This window comes from Lissotriton vulgaris, chromosome 4_1 (genome assembly GCF_964263255.1).
Source record: "Lissotriton vulgaris chromosome 4_1, aLisVul1.2, whole genome shotgun sequence".
NCBI lineage: Eukaryota > Metazoa > Chordata > Amphibia > Caudata > Salamandridae > Lissotriton > Lissotriton vulgaris.
Window position 1 is genome coordinate 1640677978 of NC_141691.1, and position 26164 is coordinate 1640704141.

At 42.2% G+C, this 26164-nt stretch overlaps 1 protein-coding gene across 1 annotated transcript in view; it reads left to right on the top strand.

Annotated features, from left to right (window-relative positions):
- The window catches only part of LOC147724345 (uncharacterized), a 2209372-nt gene that overhangs the window by 700382 nt on the left and 1482826 nt on the right, over positions 1–26164 (top strand). Inside the window, exon 14 of the mRNA XM_086966996.1 lies at positions 4318–4401. Coding sequence (XP_086823122.1) covers positions 4318–4401 — 84 coding nt within the window. The remainder of the gene's footprint in view (positions 1–4317; positions 4402–26164) is intronic.

Sequence of the window (26164 nt, forward strand, 5' to 3'; positions counted from 1 at the left end):
CTACCCCTAACACTTATACAAACAGCATTTCATTTATTCATATACATAGTAACTCATAGTTAGTGTTATAAAATCACTATTACAAGTATACAGTTATCCATACAGTTACTGATGCAATCACTGAGTCACATTTATACTTCCTTATATAAAACAAATGTCACATACATTGCCTTTTATTTTTGTACTTTGTTGCACATGTACCACTGACAGATATATTTGCTCATCACCACACCCGTAAAGATATTAACTCACCCAAACAATTGTTATAACATGTAGTCTGAACGTCATATACCTACTGAATCAACTATTCACACATCTTTGGGCAGTCAGACACCCCCCATCGAACCACGCACACATTCACTCTCCCATACAAATACTCAGTTAACTAATAAATAAGTAATATAGACTTTCACATAGCTAGTAACCAACTGGTGCATCAGTTTACAGAACAACTGACAAAGTAATACAGATATTCACACAGTTTAGTCACTATCCAATATATTTAATGAGACACTATAAATTACTCAAGTAAACAATCAATCACACTGCTACTAATACCTTTATCCAGATTTTTTTATATCCATTCATTCTTCAATTCAAATTGCTATATATATATAACACATATTTAAATAACAAACCAAACCACATTCACTGGATGCTGTCAGCAGTGATGTCATAAGTAATGTCATATGAGAAATCATCAGTGATGTGATCAGTGATGTCACAAACCATGTCATGAATGATGTAATATTTATACGTAAAGAGCTGCATATGAAGGGGCCGTATTTAGAGGGAAAGGAAGTCACGCAGGGTAACTTTTTCTCTCCTTGTAAATATGGAGGAGCCACCTGCGCAACCAGTACGTCACAAAAAGTGACGTACTGGTGGCGCAGAGAGCTTGTAAATCTGCCGCAGAATTTTTTTCCATTTCCAATAATTTTTTTCTTCCAATATATTCCACAATGCACAGCATACATTGTAGGAGAAAAATGCCTTCACTGATTGTTTTTGTGCAGGAAGGTGTGTCATCCTGCACAAAAACAAACTCCACACAACACAGATATTCTTGCACCATGGTGCAAGGGTTCCTGTATCACTACATGCCTGCAGTTTAAGCAGCAGTGCAGAGGGAAGGACAGACTTCCAACAAATTTGTGTACATATGTTGCATCTCTGTGCTTCGGAAGTAGCTCAGCACGCTGTAGCTAAAGAGCTTACAGTGTCATGGTACAGCACTCTATCACTCCCTTATAGGTCTGCAGTTATGCATTTACCATATATGACAAATGCATTCTTTAGTCAATTATGCAGTATGTATACATTTATTTACATTTTCACACACTAGCATATACATTTAGCTCTTTCTTTAACCAGAGTAGTTAGTTCTGAAAATAACTTTTTTTTGTTTTTTGTACTTTATATATTTTTATGATTTTTAGAACATTTTTTTTTTTTTTTTAAAAAGAATAAAAAAGTTAACAGGACAAACATAACCATGAACTTTGAGGGAATTAAAAAAAAACTAGCATTGATGGTTATCAATTGCTCTGCAAACTAGGTCTGCTGATTGCTCCCCGTAAAAAATTAAACAATTGCACTTCACGCATAGCATTTTAACTTTCACGAATTGGGGATGTATGTCTGGTGGTGATGTTGAAGGTGATGCCGCAGAGGTACTTGGTATTGCCGGTGGTGGAGGTGCATTTTGTGGCAGTCTTCTACATTCTCTGCCAGCATAGTTCACAGGATGCATGGATTGGAGGTGCTTGCGCATACTAGCAGTGCTACAGGAGTATTTCTTGTTTGAAACTCCTCTGGACAGTACTGCCTGGCAAATCTTGCATGTTACTTTGGTGGCATTACATTTCTTTTGCCCCTCTGGAAAAGTAAAGAATTTCCAAACAATGGATGTGTATCTTTTGGGAGGGTGAGGTTCTGGTAGAAATTGTTCAGTAACAAAATCATCAGAATCAGATGATTCTTACAGTGGTGTAGCCATTTTTGACTCCAAAAAAGAAGTTCAGGTTTCCAATGAACAAAAAGTGACATTCTTTTCAGGATAGGTCTTCTCCTAAGGTACGGGTCGCATAGCAATCACGCATGAAAATACGCACTCATCGCACAACCTACACGCATCCTACAGAACAATTGAAAAATGGTGGCTACGTTCTACGCAACAATCGAGAGAGGTGCGATTTGGGTGCGGGACTGCTCAATTTTTTTTTAAATAAAACAAAATATTATAAAAAATACTTTACAAATATTAAAAATATATATTACATTTTTAAAATATATATATATATGTAGAAAATGTGTAATGTAATCTAAAAAATAAGATATCTAAAAATAAATATATTAAAAAAAATATTGTAAATCAGTATCAATGAAATAAATATAACAATTAATAGATTTAAAAATTGTTATTGAATACAAGTTTCATAATCACTGAAAAAAGCCTTGGGTTTCAGGCAGGTTATACTTTGGAATTGCAAAACCAAAAGGTAGAGAGCTAAGACTCTAGGACGGCCGTCCTTGTCCCAATATATATTTGTAACCAAAGAAGATGACCAAACTAATAAACTTGGCTGACGTTTACGGCGTCAGGCACCTTAGTTGTTTGATAGTAAAACCCTCACACACCAACCTGGTTGATGTCATGCTTCATCATCGGGTCCCAGCCTGGTAGCCTAATGCTACCCGGCTGTGCTGCAACACCTGTTTACAGTGCAGCTGGTTTTGGGGTGTGGTGATACCTCCAGATTGGTACCCGTTATTTTATTCTTGGTGATCTGGGCTATGATTAAAAAACAAGAGAGTGGATAATATGTTACAGGTACTATGTGTAACAGTATTTATTATCAGTTGGTCAACATGTTTCAGCCCGTTGAAAAAATATAAGGGCTTTCGAAAGGACATCTCTAATGAACATGGGTATAGTGAGAAAAAGTGAGTGGTAAAAAACTACCATGTGAAAAGCATTTTTACACTACGCTAAGGAGTGTTTTTCATGCGTAGAGGACTAACCCTGTGCGTGTCCTAGTAAAATGTTGAGTACCTGCAAAGGAATGGAACAAAATGCAATAATAATTTAAAACCACATTTCACTTATACCGCAACATTCCACAAGTACTCATGCCATAATTATTACTAGTACTGGTGTGATATATATGTGGTGCTGCTACAATTCATACCGTGAATATCGCCAGTACTAGTGGTAAATATCAGGTGCTACGTACTGATCGCGATGTTAGACATCCTTGTCTGTTGGCTTTATTGGACATGCCATGCCATGCACACAACATAACATCCACACACAACATGCATGTTTAATAGTCGGTGCAGTGAAAGTGCCTATCTCTTGTGCACATACAGCACTTGATCGCATCCTTGTTTAAGGTTGGAGTAGCCGTAGAATTGTATAGGTATGCCTCCTATGCTGATATAATGCACTGTGTTGAGGGATATAAGTGCTAATTGGAACGTGTCAACACTCGTAAAAATGTTATATGTCATCAGTGATGTCATTTGAAATGTCATCAGTGATGTCATCAGTGATGTCACTGACCATGTCATGAATGATGTAATATGTGACATCATCAACAGAGGATTGCGGGCGCGAGAGTTACAGTTAGTACAACTAACTATAACGGAGGAATTTCAATGGTTTTGTAAGAGTGAAATGTACAGCTAACTATAACACCCCTAAAACCTATAGTTTTTTCATTTGAATTTCTAAGGTTTTTTAAATGCTAATTCCTAACTATAACCTGCTTGATACCTATGATTTTTTCAGTGAATATATCTATGTAGATAGATATATATACACACATATATGCATAGGTGTATATATATTCATATAAGTATATGTAATATATATGGCAATGTTTATATGCTATATATTTATTGGTTTATTTTGATGAATAAAGTGTGTATATATTTGGAATGTGTGTATGTATATATAGACGTTATATGTGTATATATATATAAAGGTATATATATACATATATATATATATATAAATATATAATATATACATAGAGAGAGAGGGGATAGAGAGAGTGAGTGATAGAGAGAGAGAGGGAGATTTAAAAAAAAATATTGTGTTTATGTGGTAATAAGGGGAAATTTTAAGCAAATACGTTAGTAGCAAAAGGATAAGTCCTTATGACAAATGTCAGGATATAATTGACTTGATGATCAGAATTCTAAGCTTCTGCTCTTCTTCATTCTTCTCTAGATATCAGAAATCTAGTAGATTGGAAATTATTCAAACACACATGTTTCTCTTGTCTAATTTTGGTCTTGATCTCATTTCAGGTCAGCAACAGAGATCAAATAATCTTAAACCTGAACACTGACTTAAAAACTTCCCAGGAAAAATACATTGGCTCACAAGAGGAGGTAAGTGGTGCATATTTTCATCATATACGATATTACGGTACATTTCTAAAAGACCCCCGACCGATACAACAAATGCAGACTAAAAACACTTGTATATCTATATGCAGACACTGATGAAGAATGTTTTCATGACTTCCTAAAGAGCCGAAGATTGGCTCTTTTATTATGACTGGTTTATAGAACACGAGAATCTTTGCTGTGGTTCTTTTGCAGCTCTTTGTCTTATTATCTTATTTCTAAATCACCCCGTATCCCACCAGAAATGTTCAGTGTTTGTGTTATACACAATGGTTTTCAGTATGCAGCTTTAAAGATCCAGCATGCAGTTTTCGTTCTGAGAAGCATTTAGAGGGGAGCCAGAAAAGGAGTTTCAACAATGAAACAATTGTGGGCAGATGTTTAAATGCAGACCATTATGTGAAGCATTTAGATAGATCAGGACGTGCCTGGTAAAAACTCAGTGGTTTGGGCATGGTCGAAGTACAGATTTAGGTACTTTATATGAGTGAGGTTGATCATTCATCATTTCTGAGTTCATTGTTTTGCTAGAAATGACTTTTTTCATAGTGTATGTTCAATTTACCCTGAGATACTGGCAGGAAATACATACATCAATATTAAGTTTGACACTTTCAGATAAAGTGAAGTTATTTTCGATCCTCTTAATGAACATACTTTGTGCTCTAAATATTGTTAGATACACATGTTATTCTCATTAGTTCTGTCCCGCCATCCTATTTTAGATTATTTTGGCTTCGGCCGTAGAAGTCTACATGACTGATATGCTTGTTCTTTTGACCAAGTCCAGACCAGGGGTAGATAGTAATTTCTGTGCCTTTTGCTCCAGATGATACAACCAAATCTTTTTTTATGAAATGCAGTACCCCGATGATAGGCAGCGAATTTTGCAACCAATCAATCAAACAATCAATAAGCTTTATTTGGTTTTCACAAAGAAAAAAAACATACAAGTACATAGTTTTAAAAAATTACATAAATAAAACATGATAGCAAATTCATCTTTAAATAATTCATTAAAATCAACATTAACAATAAAAACATGTAATTCTATACAAAAATACATAACATTCATCCCATTTAACAATCATTCAAGCTACCCGACTATCCAATGTCTTACATATTTGTATGACAGACCATAAAACAATGGACATGACATATGAAATTTCCAGAGTACATAGCTGTTGCAAGAAGATCTTTTCTGGTCTATGTGGTCTGAAATTATGATTTCCCAGCACAGGAAGTAACAGTTGTTTTCGGAGTTCCACATATTCATTTATTTATTTTGGTGTCTTGGTAAAGCTCACAACTCTTTCCTGGAAAAGTATCTCTGCATTGTGTTGATCGCGGCAGGCAAGGATATTCTAGAACAGCCAGGTTCTTAGCATGTTCTTAAAGTTTGTAAAATCTGGGCAGGTACAAAGATGAAGTGGGAGTTTATATCAGTAGTATGGGGCCATATAAGATGAGGAACTGAACCTGAATCTTAAGGTCCAGATACGTGGGGTCAGCAAAAGTGCTTGATTTGAGGACCATAGTCACCTGGAAGGCAGGTAGTAACTAAGTTGTGAAGACAGATAGGCTGGCAGGCCTTGTGAAGGGCCTTATGTGTTAGACATCATAATATAAAAAATGACCCGTTTTCTGATAGGCAACTGATATAGTTTCCTTAAGATGGGGAAAGAGGCTGAATGTGCAGGAACATTGCAGATCAGCTGTGTGGCTGTATTGTATGCTTCTTGCAACTTGGTCAGCAGAGTGTCATTTACTGAAACCAGTAAAGCATTCCTGTAATCCAGGGGACTGGCTGGAGAGCCTGGACAAGGGTTTTTCAAGAGGAGTCCAGAAGCCTCATTGTGGCATAGCAGGAGCCACATGTGGCATTGACTTGATCCACCATGGAGAGGGATTGGTCTAATTTCACTCCAAGATCTTTCACCACCTGCTTGGGCACAGGAAATGGACCAAGTTCTGAGGGCCACCAGTCTGCCGAATATAGCACGTTGGCTTTGCCAAATAGCATAATCTCTGCCTTCTCGCTGTTTAGTTGGAGGCAATTACTGTTCATCCAAACAACGATTTCCCTCATACAGTACACAAATGTATCTTTCATTTTATCTCGTTCGGGGCATAAAGAAATGAGCAGTTGAGTGTCACTTGAAAATGACACGTTCTCCACCCCACATGCTTTCATGATGTTTACTATTGGCGCTACATGGATTTTAAACAGTCTAAGGCACAATCCCTGGGGAACTCCCTTCTTCATTTCCATCATTCTTGACCTTAAAAAGCCAAGGCAGTTATGTTGTTTGTGGTAGTCCCTGAGCCAATGTCGCGCCCTGACATGAAGACCAGCCTCATGAAATCTGTGGTTTAGGATGGAGTGAGAGCCATGTCAAAGGCCCCTGATAAATCCTGTAGCACTAATATGACTATCGTTCTGGCATCTAGAGAGAGCCTGATGTTACCCCTAACAGCCAACAGTGCGTTCTCAGTACTGTGTAGCTCTCTGAAACTGAGGTGGTGTAAGATCTAATACTTTTGTAGAAAAGATAAAAGCTGTTTGTTAATATCTTTCTAGAACTTTTGCAATTAGAGATAACAATGAAATCGGTCTGTAGTTAGAGAGGACTTTAGGGTTTGCTGAGGCTTTTTTAAGAAGCAGAGATAATTGAGCACACTTCCATTTATTTGGCCTCCAGGCCACAGCCAATAAGAGATTAAACACTTCCCTAACTGCTGATGATGCCAGACAGTTCACTAAGCTGGCCGTTAACCTAGGAGGACATAATTCCTAAGGGGGGTGGATTTGGCAAAGGCAAGCATCTCCTGGATCTGACCCACAGGTCAAAACTCCAAGTTGCTCAACTGGCCGTGGCATCTGGGTGCAGATGACTTAAATCCAGTTCCCTTTCAGGTCGTTCCAGGCTGGCTTAAAAATTCTTATAGATTGTATTAATCTTACCTTCAAGGTAGCTAAGTAATCACATGGATCTTGAAAAGTCACAATAGTGGAGTCACAGGCACGTGATTTCATGAAGCTGTTTAAAGCTTTATATAACTCTTTAGTGGAATTGTCCTTATTGGCAATCGTTGAAGTTAGATGTGCTTTTCGTGCTGCCTTGATCATGTTATGGTAGTTTCTAAGCCCAGTCCGATATTCTACTTTATCCACAGAGGACCTAATAAGACACCATCTGCATTCAAGATGTTTGCAAATCTTTTTTTCCTGATGCAGGGTGTCAGAGTACCAAGGAGCTTGACTTCTAGAGGAATCAGACATAGATTTTTTGAGAGCAGCTTTTTGATCAAGTGTGGTAGTTAGGGAATCATGGTAAGCAGACTAAGCTGTTTCCACATCCATGCAGCATGCAAGAGAGGAAACCTTAGATACCATGTTCCTAGGGCACCAAGGTCTATTCACCTCTTAACTAGCTATACCTAAACCATTCTGAACTTGATCAGATGGTGATCCAACCAAGTGATGGAAAGAGGAGGCTCACATGTTAATTCCAAAATATTTGTAAAAGTAACGTCCAGCATGTGTTCTGCCCTGTGTGTCGGGCCTGACACTATTTCATTAAGCCCTAGTGTCTCCAGGGCTGCTAAAAGGTGGGACACTTCAAAGTGGTCAGAATTTTTGCCGTGGTAGTTGAAATCACCCAACAATAAGAGCTTGTCTGAGGCTAGAACGTGAGGCTCAAAAAAACAATTTGTGCCTGACTGACAACTTTCTAAGCGCCAGGAGGGAGGTAAATCAGACATTTTTAAAGACACATGTCTCTAATAATTATCGATCAACCAGCTCCACCTTAAGAGAATCATGGAAAGCAACAACAACGCCACCTCAAGGTGCTTTACCCTGTCTGATTTAGCCAGTGAGTAATAGGGGACAGCTGAGTTGCTGAGCCAAGTCGCCATAAAGAAACAGCTTGGGATTGAGCAAAGTGATAAAATCCCATAACTCTATTGTGTGCTTGGCCAAAGACCTAATATTAAAGTATAGGCCATCTATCCTCTTTGGATTACCCTTCTGGGCGGAGTTACTGGGTTCAGTGATCAGGATAGGACTCACTCCTACAGAACTGGAGTGCAAAACTGACAGTAATTTTCCATCTCCTGGAGCGCCAGACACAGTTGAACAGGAAATTTTGCACTACTTACAGAAGGCTGGGCCCTCAAGTGATGAAAATCATTGACTACAGCCTAGTGAGTAATAGAAATCCTTATCACAGGGTAGTTGGATTTCTGTTATTTCGATAGAGGAGTGCTTCATCACCATGCTGTTGGCCATATTGCTCAAGTTAAAATAGAAATGGGCAAGGGTCGTAGTGTCTGGTGTATTCCGAACGCAGACGGGCTTGCCATTGGCTTGCTGCCAATGCACACGCTGCACACCGTGTCCACGCTCTGCAGCTGCTTTTATGTGGCTTTCTAAGTGGTAGCCCTGGACGTAGACTGCCGACTTGCCCGAGATGGCAGCTGTCTAGTGGCTCCCTGGAAGTGTGGATTGCCCAAGAACCATGTCTCTCTGCAACAAACATCACCAATCCACGACTGACCAGAGAGTGAGGAATTTAGCCAAGTAATGCGGGGTAGAGTTAAAATGTAGAGTTAAAATGCACTGGGACAAACAACAAAAGATACTCAGGTAACAGAGTGTTTACAAAATGTAAAAGTGACCCTTGTATAATATTTACAAGAAAGAAAGAACAAAGTGCAATGTGCCTTTACTCTATCACACAGCTATCTTCAAGTGTAGGGGGGCGGTCATTCTCATTGGGGAAGGTCACAGATGATAAACTATATTACATCAGAGGCAAGTTAATACAAATCTATATTGCATAATATGCACATGATACAGATACAAGGGTATACACCCAGTATTTAGCAGAATCTTGTGAGATACAACACCTGCATTCCCACACTCATTATCAACTCTCTTACTTTCTACGAAGTTCATAGACATAAGTTTAAGTTCTGCCTTGGATACTCCTTGCAGATATGTATGATTGTGAAAAATATTAGGTTGCCCACGTCTGATGCAAAAAGTCTTAATGTATTTAAGCCAGGGGATTTTATCAACATACTCTCGTGGTAAGCAGTCTTAAATATTCTCCCTGCATAAGCCAGTCTCCACTTGTGACCATCTTGTATGCCAAAGAAAAAAGGGTGAATCCTAATGAGGTCGTCTAAAAAAAGGAAGACCTAATTCCTTGTGACAAACATATGCAGAAACAGACTGTGGTACTGCCAAAAATCCTCATGCAGGCATTTTTAGTTAGCTGGAGTTATTCTACATACATGTAGCCACAGATGCCCCCTTTGAACATGGTCAGAGAAACACATTTTGCTCTATATATAGTGAATATCTCTTTCAGCGGTCTCTTCCCCAATATTGCTGCTAAAATGTTAATTGCAGCAATTTGCTCATTCAGTTGCAGTGTTCTGCTTGTTATCAACTGTGTCTAAGTACACCGGACATCAACTAGAAGCCCCAAATAAGTAAATTATGGTGTCTGCACACGTTTGATGTTCCCTACTTTAAACTGGAAGGCTTTATCTGCTTTTAAGCCACATTTCATAATAAAGGCTTAAGATATATTAACCTTAAATCCAGATCTGTCTTATATTTGGGAAAAAATCAATCTTTTATTGCAATCTCCTAAATAAAGAAACACAGACACAAGGCGTGCCCAATCTGGGGAGCATCCCTGCTTTGTTATTCCAGTACCCAATTGGTATACAACATAAAAAGAAAAGGCACCATAGCTCACCCCCTGACTGACTCCTCTGCCGATACCAAAACTTTCTTTGTGCTCTGCCTGTATGCCATACTCAGCAATAGCATTCACTCCTAAATAAAGCTCCCTGAGAAAGTTCATTATCGAGACCTCAATTCCCAGTTCCAGTATCAGATTCCTTAATGTACTATGATTTACCCAGTTAAATGTGCTGCACTTCCTTCTCCTCGACCCAATACTCTAATCTGGTGATGCTTCTGTCTATTTCATGAAAGCATACAGATGGAGGTTTTTACCAAGAGATGGAAATAGGCCTTCCTAGTCATAACTGCGAGAAAGTGAACTATTAGTTATCCAGTATTGGAGTATCTTTCATGGATTCACATGCCTGAATCATCCCCCGTCGCCGAGGTGGGAGTCCCACGGTATATAAAAAAGCAGTGCCAAAAGTAAATTACAGTAGTAGGCCCTATGAGAAGGGCTGAGGCCTAGATTGTAGTAGCCTATCTACCTCATTATGCTAAAAAGAACAAAGTCTTTGCACCAACCAATCAGCTCACAGCACCCTCTAGAACTCTCTCTGCAGAGCCAGTTCTCCTCAGATTTTCACCGCATGTCGTGTGGAAGGGAGTCTCCCTGAGTATTGACTCAGTTTACTTCAATAAAAGCTTCAGGATGTCTGACAAGAAGGCCTTGCTTAGACCTTGTAGAACATGCGAGAGAAAAAGGGTCCATGTTGATGACCAACATAAGGACTGCATTTATTGCCTTTATCCTAAACATGAGGCAAAACATTGCAAGATATGCCGCACCTTCCCTTCTAAAACTTTAAGGGATAGGGAGGCCGGAGTACTTTTGTGGCTAAAATCCTCTTCTAAGGATGATGATGACAAAGCCTCTACCTCCAGTAAGAGAGCGAGATCTCAAGAGGATAATTCAAGTGGGGGAAAAAACAGGTTAAATCCTCCCACTCCACTTTAGGCTCTTTACAGAGATCTCCATCTAATATCGCTGAAGCCTCAGCCACCAAGGAATCTACTAAGAAAACCGTGAGTAAGAGCTCTTCTGTCTCCTCACCTGTGACTACCATTTCTACTTCTACTTCTTCGTCTATAGCTATGATCTCCACTACAGCCATCACTTCTCCTATCCTGTCTACAAGAATCTGTATTGTGGCTAAAAGATTCATCGACAACAGTCTTGACGACAAAGAAGCACTCGTTGATGCAGAAACCTCTGTCGATGCAGAAGCCCCCGTCGACGAAGCCATCTACGGTACCGTCAACGACCGTCTCGTTGACGAAGAAGCAAGGTCCATCGACGCTGAGCCCGTCGACGTTGAGTCCATCGACGGCGAAACCTTTTGTCGACCCCGTCGACGAAGAACATATCAACTACGAACGTGACACCGTTATCACCGGTGGCATCAAGACAAATAGATACTGCTTCATTTAAGCCTTTAGCTGTGAAACAGGCTTTTTCTACCCCGCTTTCTTCAAAGACCTTTCGACTAGTATCATACCAGAGACAGCAAGGATCTTACCTTTCGCCACTTATGCCCTCTCATCTCCTAGAGACTTATGCCGATGATGAAGAGGAGAGTTTTGAGGATGATGACAATGAAGGTGCTTTTGGAATAGCTCACCATACTTCGGAGTTAAATATTAAATGCCAGGAGGATGATGAAGAAGAGGATGCTTATTCCGGACATTATTATCAGGAGGACATTGTGGTCCCTCATCAGATAGAATACCGGAGGAGGTCTCAAGTTTCGGAGGCCTGCCATTTACCACCAAGCCTCATCCAAGATTTACAGGCTATGCTGGCAGATTATAAACAACGCTTTCCACCTCAACAGGTTATGCCTCCAGCCCAACCTGCTGTTCCAGTCTCTGACGTTCCACCTCCCAGGTCTCCGGTCACGGAAACTCCATAACCTGCCTTGCCTACGCAGACCCCGGACACTTCTTCGGATGAAGAAGTAGAGGAAGGAGAGTTACCTAGTAATCCACCAATGGATCCGTGGGAGGATTACGTTATTCCCATGCCATCTCCACCTACTCCACAGCCTTCAGACTCACCGGCTGAAGACATAGGTGGTTACATAATCTCATGCAGCGAGCTGCAACTAGATTTCAGTTGCCGGTGACAGTGGAGCAGACAGAATGTTTCTTCCATGATTTTAAAGAAGAAACTAGGAAGGTGTCAAGAGCCATTCCTATTATAGATTATATCTGGAAAGAAGGTGTCAAGGTGATGAAAAACCCTGCTTCAGTTCCTGCAGTGTTGCCAAGGATTGATAGAAAATATCGCGCTTCTCTCACTAGTCCTGCATGCCTCATTGGACACCCGGGGCTGGATTCGGTCATCTCGCAGGCCGCACAGCAAAGATCCAGTCACCCCTATCACTACACCACCGGATAAGGAGGGGCGTCGTTTGGACCTTATTGGAAAGACATTTTCCACCATGGCTGCCGTCTTGATCAGAGCTGCAAATTCTTTAGCGATTATAGGGCGGTATGATCGCCAAATGTGGTCCAAGATGGCTGGCTTGATTAATCTAATCCCAGAGGATAAACAACAGGAGGCACGCAAGAGTTTAACGGAGAGGGAACGTGCAGAGGCAGAAACCATCGACTGCGCCTTGGATATTGCTAACACGAACTTTAGACAGCTGGCAGGAGCTGCAGTTCTCAGACAACAGGGCTGGCTAAAGGCTACCACCTTTGGGCCCGAAGTCCACCTTAAGATCCTGGACATGGCTTATGATGGAGAGTCACATCGACAAGGTCTCCAGGCAATCAAGATGGATACTGACACTGCAAGATCCCTAGGTTCTTTGCAGTACAAGAGAGGATCGTTTAGAGGTGCTAGAGGACGTGGATACTCCTCTAGAGGAAACTACTACCAACAAGGCAGACAATATCAGCCTCAGTACCGGCAAAGTTATCAGTCTTCTTATCGACAATCCGGAACAGCTAGTTTCTCTCGCCAAGGTGGACGAAAGCGTACAAACAATCAAAGGCGAGACACTCACAGAAAACAGTGAGATCAGCCGGGCGCCAACCTTATTTCCTTCCCTCCCTGTGGGCGCGAAGATATCTGCCTTTCAAGAACAGTGGCAGCGGATTACATCCGATCAGTAGGTCCTGGACTTAGTACAACATGATCACACTCTGGAGTTTGTCTCCAAACCACCAATATCTCCGTCCAGGGGTCCCCCTCCCCCTCGTCTTCACTTATTGTTCAAGGAAGTTCATTCGATGCTCCTCAAGAACGCTGTAGAAAAAGTTCCAATACATCAGAGGCAGATAGGCTTCTATTCACGTTTTTTCCTCATAAAAAAGAAATCAGGGGGATGGCGACCAATCCTAGACCTGCGCAAACACAACAAATATCTAAAGAAGCAGGGTTTCCGCATGGTCACTCTTACGGAAATTCTAAATTGGCTCAACAAGGGAGATTTTATGGCGTCCTTGGACATGGAACCCTTCCATGATTTTAAAGAAGAAACTAGGAAGGTGTCAAGAGCCATTCCTATTATAGATTATATCTGGAAAGAAGGTGTCAAGGTGATGAAAAACCCTGCTTCAGTTCCTGCAGTGTTGCCAAGGATTGATAGAAAATATCGCGCTCCTCTCACTAGTCCTGCATGCCTCATTGGACACCCGGGGCTGGATTCGGTAATCTCGCAGGCCGCACAGCAAAGATCCAGTCACCCCTATCACTACACCACCGGATAAGGAGGGGCGTCGTTTGGACCTTATTGGTAAGACATTTTCCACCATGGCTGCTGTCTTGATCAGAGCTGCAAATTCTTTAGCGATTATAGGGCGGTATGATCGCCAAATGTGGTCCAAGATGGCTGGCTTGATTAATCTAATCCCAGAGGATAAACAACAGGAGGCACGCAAGATTTTAACGGAGAGGGAACGTGCAGCGGCAGAAACCATCGACTGCGCCTTGGATATTGCTAACACGAACTTTAGACAGCTGGCAGGAGCTGCAGTTCTCAGGCAACAGGGCTGGCTAAAGGCTACCACCTTTGGGCCCGAAGTCCACCTTAAGATCCTGGACATGGCTTATGATGGAGAGTCACATCGACAAGGTCTCCAGGCAATCAAGATGGATACTGACGCTGCAAGATCCCTAGGTTCTTTGCAGTACAAGAGAGGATCGTTTAGAGGTGCTAGAGGACGTGGATACTCCTCTAGAGGAAACTACTACCAACAAGGCAGACAATATCAGCCTCAGTACCGGCACAGTTATCAGTCTTCTTATCGACAATCCGGAACAGCTAGTTTCTCTCGCCAAGGTGGACGAAAGCGTACAAACAATCAAAGGCGAGACACTCACAGAAAACAGTGAGATCAGCCAGGCGCCAACCTTATTTCCTTCCCTCCCTGTGGGCGCGAAGATATCTGCCTTTCAAGAACAGTGGCAGCGGATTACATCCGATCAGTAGGTACTGGACTTAGTACAACATGATCACACTCTGGAGTTTGTCTCCAAACCACCAATATCTCCGTCCAGGGGTCTCCCTCCCCCTCGTCTTCACTTATTGTTCAAGGAAGTTCATTCGATGCTCCTCAAGAACGCTGTAGAAAAAGTTCCAATACATCAGAGGCAGATAGGCTTCTATTCACGTTTTTTCCTCATAAAAAAGAAATCAGGGGAATGGCGACCAATCCTAGACCTGCGCAAACACAACAAATATCTAAAGAAGCAGGGTTTCCGCATGTTCACTCTTACGGAAATTCTAAATTGGCTCAACAAGGGAGATTTTATGGCGTCCTTGGACATGGAAGATGCATACTTCCACATCCAAAACATCGAAAGTATCTCCGTTTCACTATGGCTGGCTCCCATTATCAGTTCAAAGTTCTCTCATTTGGCCTCAAGTCGGCGCCAAGGATTTTTACGAAGTGCCTAGCCCCAGTAGCGGCAGCACTACGCTCATCAGGGATCCAGTTTTTCCCGCACTTGGACGACTGGCTTGTCAAAGGTCCATCAAAATGCAGGGTGCAGAGCGACATAACAGTGTGCCGCAATCTCTTTGCATCTCAAGGTCTCACTTGCAACGAAAAGAAGTCTCAATTGGTTCCGAAAAGAATCCTACTTTTCCTAGGAGCTTGTCTGGACACGATACAATGCAAGGCATTCTTGTCTCAAGAAAGACATCTCCGTTTACAGGCATTGGCCATAAAGCTATCCAAAAGAAAGTCACTTTCGGTTCATCTCTTTGCTTCTCTTCTGGGAATGTGTTCCTCAGCCATAAACCTCATTCCGCTGGCACGTCTCAAAATGCGGGCTCTACAGGAGGAGCTACATCTACAATGGCAGCAAGCGAGAGGCTCCTTCGAGGACATTATCAAAGTCACCCCACGTATAGTGGATGCTCTTCAATGGTGGACACAGCTTCACAATCTAAAACAAGGACTCACATTCTTGCAAACTCCTCCAAACTTCGTCCTGACGACGGATGCGTCCATCGAAGGCTGGGGAGGCCATCTCCAAGACTTGCAGGTGCAAGGCAAATGGTCTCAGAAACACAAGAAAGGCCACATCAACAGTCTAGTATAGTTGAGAGCCACCTCCCTATTTCCACAAGCATTCCTCCCCAGAATTGCGGGGGCTTCAGTCCTGGTCCGAACGGACATTACCACCAGCATGTTAAATATAAACAAGCAGGGAGGGACAAGGTCAGCTACACTATCAAAATAAGCTCAAGAGTTATTGGAATGGCTAATACTTCACAACATAACTCTCAAAGCCGAACATGTCAAAGGTCTGCACAATACCCTGGCAGACAAACTGAGCAGATCCTTGTCGGATTGCCACGATGAGAGCTGGACAACACGCAATTGATCAAGGTGTTTCAGACTTGGGGCAAACCAACGTTGGATTTATTTGCGCCCCACCAGAACAAGAAATGCCGGTATTACGCCAGCAGATACCCTCAACAGGGGTCAAGAGGGAATGCCCTGTCCACGCGATGGTCAGGGATCTTTGCTCACACCTTTCCTCTGATCCCGCTGATTCCGCGAGTGTTGGGCAAGATGAAATTGGAGAGCGGCCGTCTCCTTCTCATTGCTCCCAGATGGCCTTGTCAATATTGGTTTCAGAAGCTCATGTTGCTGTCACAGGATCCTTCGATCAAACTTCTACCAGCTCCAACACTACTTTCTCTCAACGGGGGTCAGATACTTCACCCAGACCCTCAATCTCTGAAATTGCACACATGGCTCCTAACTTCTTAGAATTCCTACACCTACAAATTCCTCAAGACTGCCAGGACATCTTGAAGAAAGCACGAGCCCAGAGCACGTTGAAGACCTATCGTCTCAAATGGAAGCGTTTCTGTTCCTGGTGTGCTTCAAATGCTTTACACCCTATCGAAGCTCAAACAGAGAAGATTCTGCCTTATCTTTTACATTTGGCTCGCTCTGGTCTTTCATTTTCGTCTATAAAAGTCCATTTAGCTGCTTTTTCCAGGTTCAGGAAAGTGGCTGACACTCCATCACTATGCTCTTCCTCACTGATAAAACAATTCATGAGGGGTCTTTTTCGGACTTATCCTCCAATTAAACCTCCATCACCGGAATGGGAACTCAACACGGTCCTCTCTCAGCTGATGAAGCACCCGTTCGAACCGATCCACAAAGCCGACCTCAAATTCTTGACATGGAAGGTCGCCTTGCTTTTAACCCTAACTTCTGCCAGAAGAATAGGAGAAATTCAGGTTTTCACTATCAAAGAACCTTTCTTACAAATCCAACTTTCATACCCAAAGTGCCTTCTCAGTTCCATCTGAATGAACCAGTGAAATTGCAGGTTTTCTTCCCAAATCCTACAACCCCGGCAGAAAGAACACTACATTCTTTGGACATTAAACGATGTTTAAGAACAAAGAGCTTCAGAAAGTCAGATCAGCTATTCGTTGCTTATGGCCAAACTACACTGGGGAAAGCGGTCACTAAAGCCACAATTTCAAGATGGGTAGCCTCTGCAAGCCATTTCTGCCATGTTAAACCTAACCAACCACTACAAAGGACTGTAAGGTCTCACTCTACAAGAGCTGTAGCAGCATCTACAGCTTTGTTTGCAGGAGTGACGCTAGAGAACATTTGCCGTGCTGCGACATGGAAGAATGTCCACACGTTTACAAGACATTTCTGCCTGCAATCAGCAAATCAAGAGGATGCGGTAGTTGGCCAAGCGGTTTTACGTCACCTGTTTCCATAAGAACATATTCAGGTAACAATGTTTGGTTCTTTTTCTAATGTGTGTATACTATTCAGTATTTTGTTGATATAAAAGAAGAGCATATTTAACAGATTGCTTCGTTATGTTATGCTAATATTCCTTTCCTGTGGAGTACTAGATGACTACTCTTTTGAATTTAGACATACTTTTATTAGTAGATCATTTACTTTACAATTGTTGGTTGTTACACATAGGTTTATGGGGGTGCACCACGATAAGTCTCCCACCAAACGCAACCGACTTTTGTCTGGCTTACTGTTTGCTATTCTGATTCAGGCATGTGAATCTATGAAAGATACCCCAATACTGGATAGGAAAACAAGTTACTTACCTGTAACTTCAGTTATCCAGTATTGGTGTCTTTCATAGATTCACATGCACTCACCCTCTTCCCCGGAGAGTCAGTTCTCTAAGTTTGGGATACTCATTCCCACTTGTGCTACAAAAATCTGAGGAGAACTGGCTCTGCAGAGAGGGTTCTAGAGGGTGCTGATTGGTTGGTGCAAAGACTTTGGTCCTTTTAGCATATTGAGGTAGATAGGCTACTACAATCTAGGCCGCAGGCCTTCTTATAGGGCCTACTACTGTAATTTACTTTTGGCACTGCTTTTTTATATACCGAGGGACTCCCACCTCGGCGACGGGGTATGATTCAGGCATGTGAATCTATGAAAGATACCAATACTGGATAACTGAAGATACAGGTAAGTAACTTGTTTTCTTGGGGTGGATGGAAATCCCTCACAAATAATAACCTCTGGTAGCTATGGCACAGGGCAACCAACCTTAAGTTAGGAAAATGTGTAAAGTATTTAAAAATAGCAAAGCAATTAAAAAGTGAAAAACACAACAAAACAAAAATCCTACTCTAATTTATAAAAATAGGAAACATTTTTAATGAACAAACAATACCTAAATGACAAAAAGCAAATACGGGTACCGGGAAATATGAACTTTTAAAGTTCTAAATTAAAGTATCACCAAAAAACTTAAAGTGCCAACCATGGGCAACGGGTCACACTAAACCTGGACAAGGGTAAGGTTTAAAGCATTCGGAAAGTTACTCTGGCACCTTCAAGAAGGTAGAAATCTCAACAGGGCAAGGTTACTGGCTCGATCCAAAGACTGGCTTGAGAACGACAGGTTGACGAAGGACGAGGTCTCAGTAAAGCCATAGATGAAGGTGGAAAAAGCTCAGAACAGGAAAAGTCCAGAGTTCACACCCAGGAAGTCTTCAACATTGATCAGATGCTGCTTGGCATCTGGCCCAGTGAAGCTTTCAACCTTTTAGCTTTTCTGGAAGTTGGATTTTCCTCAGTGAGGCGAAGGTGCAGACTGTAGCCAAAGAGCCTACAATGTTTTCAGAAGCTGGCCAGCATCAGACCCCCCACTGAATCTGATTTGTTGCTGTGGAGAAGAATGCAGCGCAGGATCTGCAGTAAAGTTAGGCCTACCAGCGATGCGCCATCAGCTGATCGGCTGGCAGGTTTGTCCCTGGCTCACAACAGTTCTCCAGAAATTAGCAAAAAGATTCTAAGTCCCAGCATTTAGGGTTAGGAAGGCAGAGTACATTCTGACACTAGCCAAGGTTTCCACAACTTCAGGAAAAGTACAAGGGTTTCAGGAGTCACTCCAACAGAAGCCACCTGCAGGGTACAGAGCAGGTCCAATTGTATCAGGTTATCAGGGCTAATTCAAGAAAGTGTGCTTCTTGCCATTTTTGTGTCACTGTAGCTTTGCAGGAGGTCAGCCAACTGACACTTGGAGTCCACTTTGTTGTCCTGGGTACACAGAGCTGGTCCAGTCCTTAGGGGTTTCCTCCCAAATCTCAACAGGAGGTGCATCCCTTCTTCTGTCTTCCACAGGTCCAGTAGTGTTCTGAAAAGGGTACCCAGGGGCACAACATTTATGCCTGGCACTAGCCTGTGGGTGGGGAAGACTGCCTTACCAATATTGAAAAAGTTCCCATGGTTAACTCTACCCACTTTTTCAGCAGTGCCTGTGTGCCCTACGGCAAACAGTCCCACAGTGACCCTCTCTACGTAAATATAACATGGCAGCTCCTGGATGACATGAACTTTCATGTGAATGGGCTTGGACAGGCCTCTGGAAGGTTAAAGGTGACTTTTAAAACTACCTTTTGTAAAATATTTACGAAAAATCTGACTTTCCCAATGAGTTGAACACCCTGCCACAGTGAAAATAGCTTTTGGGGTCTTGTCGCTGTTAGGAGATGTTTTACATTAAACATTTATATGTATCAGTCAACCAAAAATGGTTGATAATGCAAAAATAGATATTTTCTTACAATAACATCAGTAAAAAGGGTAGTACAAATAATTCCATAAAATAAAGACTAATGCTGATGGCTACTTGCTCTTTAGAGAAAGGATGGGTACCATTTTACTTTGCATTAGTGTGTGTGCCTTACACCGTCTACAACTTGATCATACTTTCTTATTGCCAAAATCATTGATGTGGAGCACATCTAATAACCTGACATGCATTCAGGTAGCTGTATGAAAATACATGGCAACATTGAAGTGCTAGTCAAATTAGAGTGTTTTCATGTTGAACGGGTGCATCAGAACAGTGCCATTGCCCAGTTCCTTGGTAACTGTGTTGTACAGCAGAGAAAACTCAGTGCAGCATCATATCTGCAAAGATTGGCCACTGCTGGTGTCAATCCATTTCCTGGCAAACAAACAGGCTACCTTGTGTGGCACACAAATTCCTGCGAATATTGATATCCAGTGAATAAAAATGGAAAGAACTGTGCTTTTTTGGTATCTACTAAGAGGGAACTGGAAAATTTGTGGCAATTCATGAAGGCATGTGGGAGTAGGTAAAAGAGTACCCCTGTAGCTACACATACCATAGTCTTAGTTAGTACAGAAGTTAAGAAACCAAGGGTGCACTCTGGGAAAGCTGATTTTCGCACAAAATCTGGGTAAAGGAAAATTAGCAGGTATAGAGCAAATGCTTTATATATATTTGATTCAAGCTGGAGAAAGTGAAGACATTATCCAACTGTGATATATTTACTAGGAACTCTAGATATGTAGGCCCTCCATGGGAATAGATGACTATGGATCTGATATTGGGAGTTATGCCGACATTATGTCAATGTGGATTGAGCATAGAGTACAGTTAGCAAGAAATTGTTGCAAACTAACTATAGAATGTAGCTGAAATGACTGGGCGACTCAGGCTTCTATCAGAACACAAAGGCAACCCTGCTCAATAAGAACCAAGGTCTTGAATAATATTACTAACAACAGCAGTTCTCATTGGAATTATACAAATGCTCTTGATAGAGCAAAAGCACAGTCACACAACTTAAACTGCGGTAGGATGTAGCTAGAGACAGCCATACAAAAGCAGTCTCATATATCCACTATTTTATTTAATCTTCTATATATATTTTTCAAACATACATATAAATTGCACAGAGTGTCCCACGTGAATCGGAACCAAACCCACACCAAAAACCCAATTGTACTGTGAACTCAGTATACTACTTCAACCAAGAAGAATAGGTTGCCAACATTTTTGGCAAACGACCTAAACAAGTGTACATGTGTGCATCAATCAACCCTTTTATCAATCAAATTGTCGAGGTATAAGGTTCATTTGGCACTGTCAATTGTGTTTCGACCCTTTATACGATACAGGGTCAGGACCATAAAATAACAAGCATTGGCATATCCAATAGGTCTTGCATTTGGGACCTTATAAGTGTTTAACCATACAACAGTTGGTGTTGTTGCACCAAGGATATTCTGCTGCATAACTAAATACTTATAGGGTCTAAAAAGCGAGACCTATTGGCTATACCAATGCTTGTTTTCCTTTTCACCTAGTTACCTACCGCAAGGTTATGTGCATGCAGCATACACTGGCTTTCCTTGCAATACCATAGCAAAATCAGCAAATACCTAATTTCTTCACTACAATTCTCTCCCGACTCCAACTTCTCATACTCTTGTTCACTATCATTTCTTTAAAAAAAAAATCTTTAAGAAAATGATAGCGAACGACTATGAGATGTTGTGGATAGGAGATAATTAAGGTAAACAAATAATGTATTAAGGCATTTGCTGTTTTTGCTAGGATGTCTCCCCCTGCTAATTGTACACCAGTGATGCCTTCCTTTAGTCAGTATCACTTCTTACCTAGATCTCCTTACGTATGGAGCACTGCAGCAGGAGTCCTTCCGCAGGCCAAACTTTGAGTGTTCCTTTCTATTTACACTGGCCACTGCCTCCTTTGATTCTTGGCCAAAGTTTCGTAGAGCTAAATTCTTAGAAGGCTTCACTAGGCCATCGTCTTGGATCCTCACCTATAGACTCTGGGTAATTGCGTTTGGCGAGGTTGGTCTGGCCAAAGATTATGCCGTGTGAAGGCTGCTCCTTCCATTGGCATCCTCTGCCTGAGGGCTCTCTGCCTTGAGTCAAAAGGAGCAATTTCTAGAAAGGATTAAAGGCGAGGTGCTTTACTCCAGAGTGATAACCATCTGTGCGGATGTGGCTTTGTCCACGTTTCCTACGCAGCCAGGAGATTCATCACAACAGGAGGCCACATTAGAAGCACATCTAATGTTACAGACATGATGTGAAAATAGTTGTACATGAACCCTCGTAAGGTTACTTCCAAGTCTGGTGTAAATTTCAGACTTTTTGGGGAGAAGAAAAGAATTCCAAGCTCTTTTCAGAAGTTTGGGGGAGAAGAAAATAATTCCAAGATCTTTTCAGAAGTCTCAAACATCCATGTGTAATCCAAGGTGTAACAGTGTCCTCACACAGGAATGCATCGAGTACATTAATGCTTGCAGTATGAGGATACAAGAGTGCACTTGCACCCCGTACATTATGGCTGTGTACTTTACACCCCTTTACTCCTTCCTTGATGGTAGTAACTTTGCAAGCTTTCAGGGTGGGAAACTACCTTCAAATTCTTGATAAAAACCCCAAACCGTCTGAGTTGGTGGATGTTCCCCAACTTTTACTGGTTTGCCCATGCAGAACTCTCCACAAACCTGGTTTGGGCTCCTGGAATCGTCCTCAGACTGAGAGATTGTCAATGTGAACAACTACCATTTGTGAGGGTTAAGTTTCCAATTATCCTTTTTCTGTCATGCAGGAATGGGATTTCTCTCTCACGGATACTCTCCGCCTACCTGGGTGCACAAATATTCTCTGGCATCAGAGAGGAGGCTTCCACACTTCCATGTCTCCCGAAAAACTTTCACGCAAATTTGTATTTGTTTCCATGGTGTTGGTGTACAACAGTAGGTGAGGGAACCACCGTTCCACACGGAGTGAACCACAAAGCCAAACAATGGTATGGCTTTAAACTGCTAACACTGCACTTATACTTACCTCAAATGATGCTCCTGTTGCACAAAAGTTCATGAAAAAAGTTCCTTTTATTGGTAATATATTTCTGCTTCATTAAAAACATCTCCTAGCTTCCTCACCATAGTAATGAATTCTCATCTTGCCTGCCAGTACACGTGTTTCAAGCCAAATATGGCCTTTCATCAGGGCATCACGACAATCCAGAGTGTCTTCTCTGAAATGTAAAGATATACTCGTGACATAGAGCGCAAACACACAGAGGGAGGGTTTGAAAAGATTGATGTGTGCCTAGAAGTGATATGAAGAGAAAAATGAGGCGAGTTGCTGGTAACCCTGATTAAGGTCATGTGAAAAAGTTGGCTGAAAAACAGAAACGTTTTTCTGTGGACCTATTTTAAGGTTGTGCGGGGTGAGTTGCATCAGGTGCGGCAGGGGCTGGCTTCACTTCACCTGAACTTTTTGGAAGTAGTTTGGTCAAGGACAAGAGGTGTAGTTTACTAACCACATTTGGACTTGGGTGAAGAAAGTTTTTCTAGAGAAATTTAATAGAAACTATCAAATAAAAACTGTGTAAGTTTTCTACTAACGTCTGACCATGGATATCTTTTGTGTCAGCGAGGGTGCAACCAGATTGCAGTAGAACCTATATGGCATATTAGGATTATACAAGGTAAATGGACGTTCTCTCCACATGGTGTTTGTGAGTCAGTGATGACAACCCCTACAAACAGGTGTGCCCAGACATGAACCCTGTACTGGCTCTGCTATAGGAGTCAAGCAGCATATTGCCTTATTAGTCAGGGGCTGGTGAAGTGCAAGCACTCACTCGAAGGGGCTCAAGGCGCTAAGGGAGGTTCCCAGCTCCCGGATGTTCACTCTGATTAATCGAAGAGCCAGGTCTTGAGGTCCTTCATGAACTTGGAGAGTGTTGGAGTCTGACGGAGGTGGAGAGGGAGAGTGTTCCATGCCCTGGCCACAAGGAAGGAGAAGGAGCATCCTCCTGTTCAGGTTTTCTTGATGCACAGCACCGTAGCGAGGGAGAGTTGGGCAGAGTGGAGGGATCTTTTGGGTGCATGAAACGAGAGACGGTGATTCAGGTAGGTAGGTCCAGTGCTGAGGAGGGCTTCGTGGGTGTGGGTGAGAAGCTTGAAGTTGATTCTCTTTTTGATGGGGAGCCAATGTAGTGCCCACAGGTGTTGAGTGATGTGGCAGTGGCAAGGTAGGCTAATAACTACCCTGGAGACTAGCCTGATGAAGCCCAACAAAGCCAAAACATGTCTGGATTCAATCCTCATCCAAAGGGGATTCGGTGTAGAGGTTTTGGCTAGACTGTAATTTTACAGCCATGGCTAAAGCTGATTTGCATAAGTTTCGACCCTATATTCAGTGGCATAGTGAGCAAAAAAAGATGGACTGGAATGAGGACCATTCTCATTAACCGTTGCTGAGAATAATTCAAGAATCTCACCCATCGTTTGTTTGTTTTTCTTTGTCAGTTGTCAACAAAATTTGGTTGGTGTATTTCAGCCTTTCTAATGAAATCCCCAACTTGTGCATCTCCTCAAAGCATTTTGCACCATAAGCAATTGGACAAACTGTGGAACATGCAGGTGTACATACCAAAACTAGTTGTTAACCAAAACCACTGACTTCTGGGGCAGAAACTTGAGACAAAGCTTCATGCAGCATTAACTCTGGGTAAAAACATAGCCTGACACTGACGTGTGCTAACTAAACTCTTGTGTGCCTCAGAAGCATTACTGATCTCTTGGAAATACTCTTACAAACTACACTTTGGGGTGCTTAATTTTGTGGAACAGATTCAGCATTTATCCCCCTCTGTGGTGATCATGAAAGTGCAAGAAACCAAGGATGTAAGCAGCGTATAGGAAGTGTGATAAAGTAAATATGTATTGTAAGGAATAAAATACCCTCTGCCTCTTAGATCTGCAACCTTCTAAAGAAACTCAGCTTTTGACCTTGTTCCTTTGTATGGTCACAGACCTCCTCTGTGACTTGCAGAGTGGACTTTGTCCCATATATAAAACCCATGTTCACAGTGCCAAGCTGCAGGGTGAAGGCAGGCACAACTGTTTCTGACAGTTCTCCTCCAAGATCATGTCTAAATCAAAACTTTCAGAGGGCACCAAATACTCCCTGCCTCTTACACCTTCCAGGTCTCTTTAGGAGCATCATCACTGTGACGTGCTGTGTTGGGACTTAACATGGCCACTGCGATGGTGGAACATGGCTACTGTTAATATTTTGTCATGCAAGACGCCAGGGTAGCTAGACGTAGGACTGACGCCTTTCAAAAGATGCTTTAGGGGGTAATTTTCTGCTAAACATGAGCAGCACCGCGGATGAAGGGGCAGAAACAAGCCTGTCCGAGTGTGTTTACCTTTAAATGGGCGTGGGTTCTGGTGTTGGCAGTCTGTCCCTGCCACAGTTAGCGGTGACAGGCTGGGAAGCAATCGCAGAGGTGTGATGTGTTGTTCTGTTGTTGAACCTTCTTTCTAGCACCAGGCTGTAACCTAGGCTACGGGCCTGAGAGTAGGGTCCGTCTGGAGTGGCTGGAAGCATGGTGCGCCATATGGAGAGGAGCGGAGGCGAGGGCTTGTGGAGGAGATGTGGTCTTTTCATTACAGAATCCTCAGTGTTGGTCACATATTCCCAGTGTGAAGACATTGTGTGATCCTGGACAACATACTTTACCTTCCTGGACCTCGGTTACTACTTCTGCAAAAGCTGAGGCCCTATAAAAGTGCTAAATGCAGGACTTTAAGTGGGATACAAGAACTGGGGGTCTCTCAAAGGGATGTGTCCAATGTATTTAAGGGTGTGGCTTAAAAACACCAAAGCTGAAAATCTGTGCTTAGCACAGTGTGCCGTCCCACTGGTATTTTGCTGCTTCTGTCATTGCCTCCAGATATATAATGTAAAAAGTCAGTGAGGCCATTGGCTTTGTCAATAGTTGTTAGTTGCATAAGCTAAATAAGCAACAACGATTGCTTGGGTGTATATAATATTGAAAATGCTTTATGTCTGAAACGATGAGACTGTGAAAGAACAACGAGTGTCTTTGAAGTTGCATCAAAGGCAGTGAAGAGTGGGATTGCTGCAGAGCGTAGATATATTTATTCTACTGAGGGTGGGGGCAAAAATGGAGAGCCCGGTAGGGACCCATCACAGCAGCTGCTTTTTAAAAGTACCGGCAGACCTGGTCCACTTAAAGCCCTGGCTAAATGCACATGTCAAATGAAACGATCAATCAATATCTGTGCACCCAGAAAGTTCCTATTTATCAACTCCCAGGGGAAAAAATGTGCTTGCTGGCAGTTACACTTTGCTCTTGGTGAATTAGCTGGTGGCTGA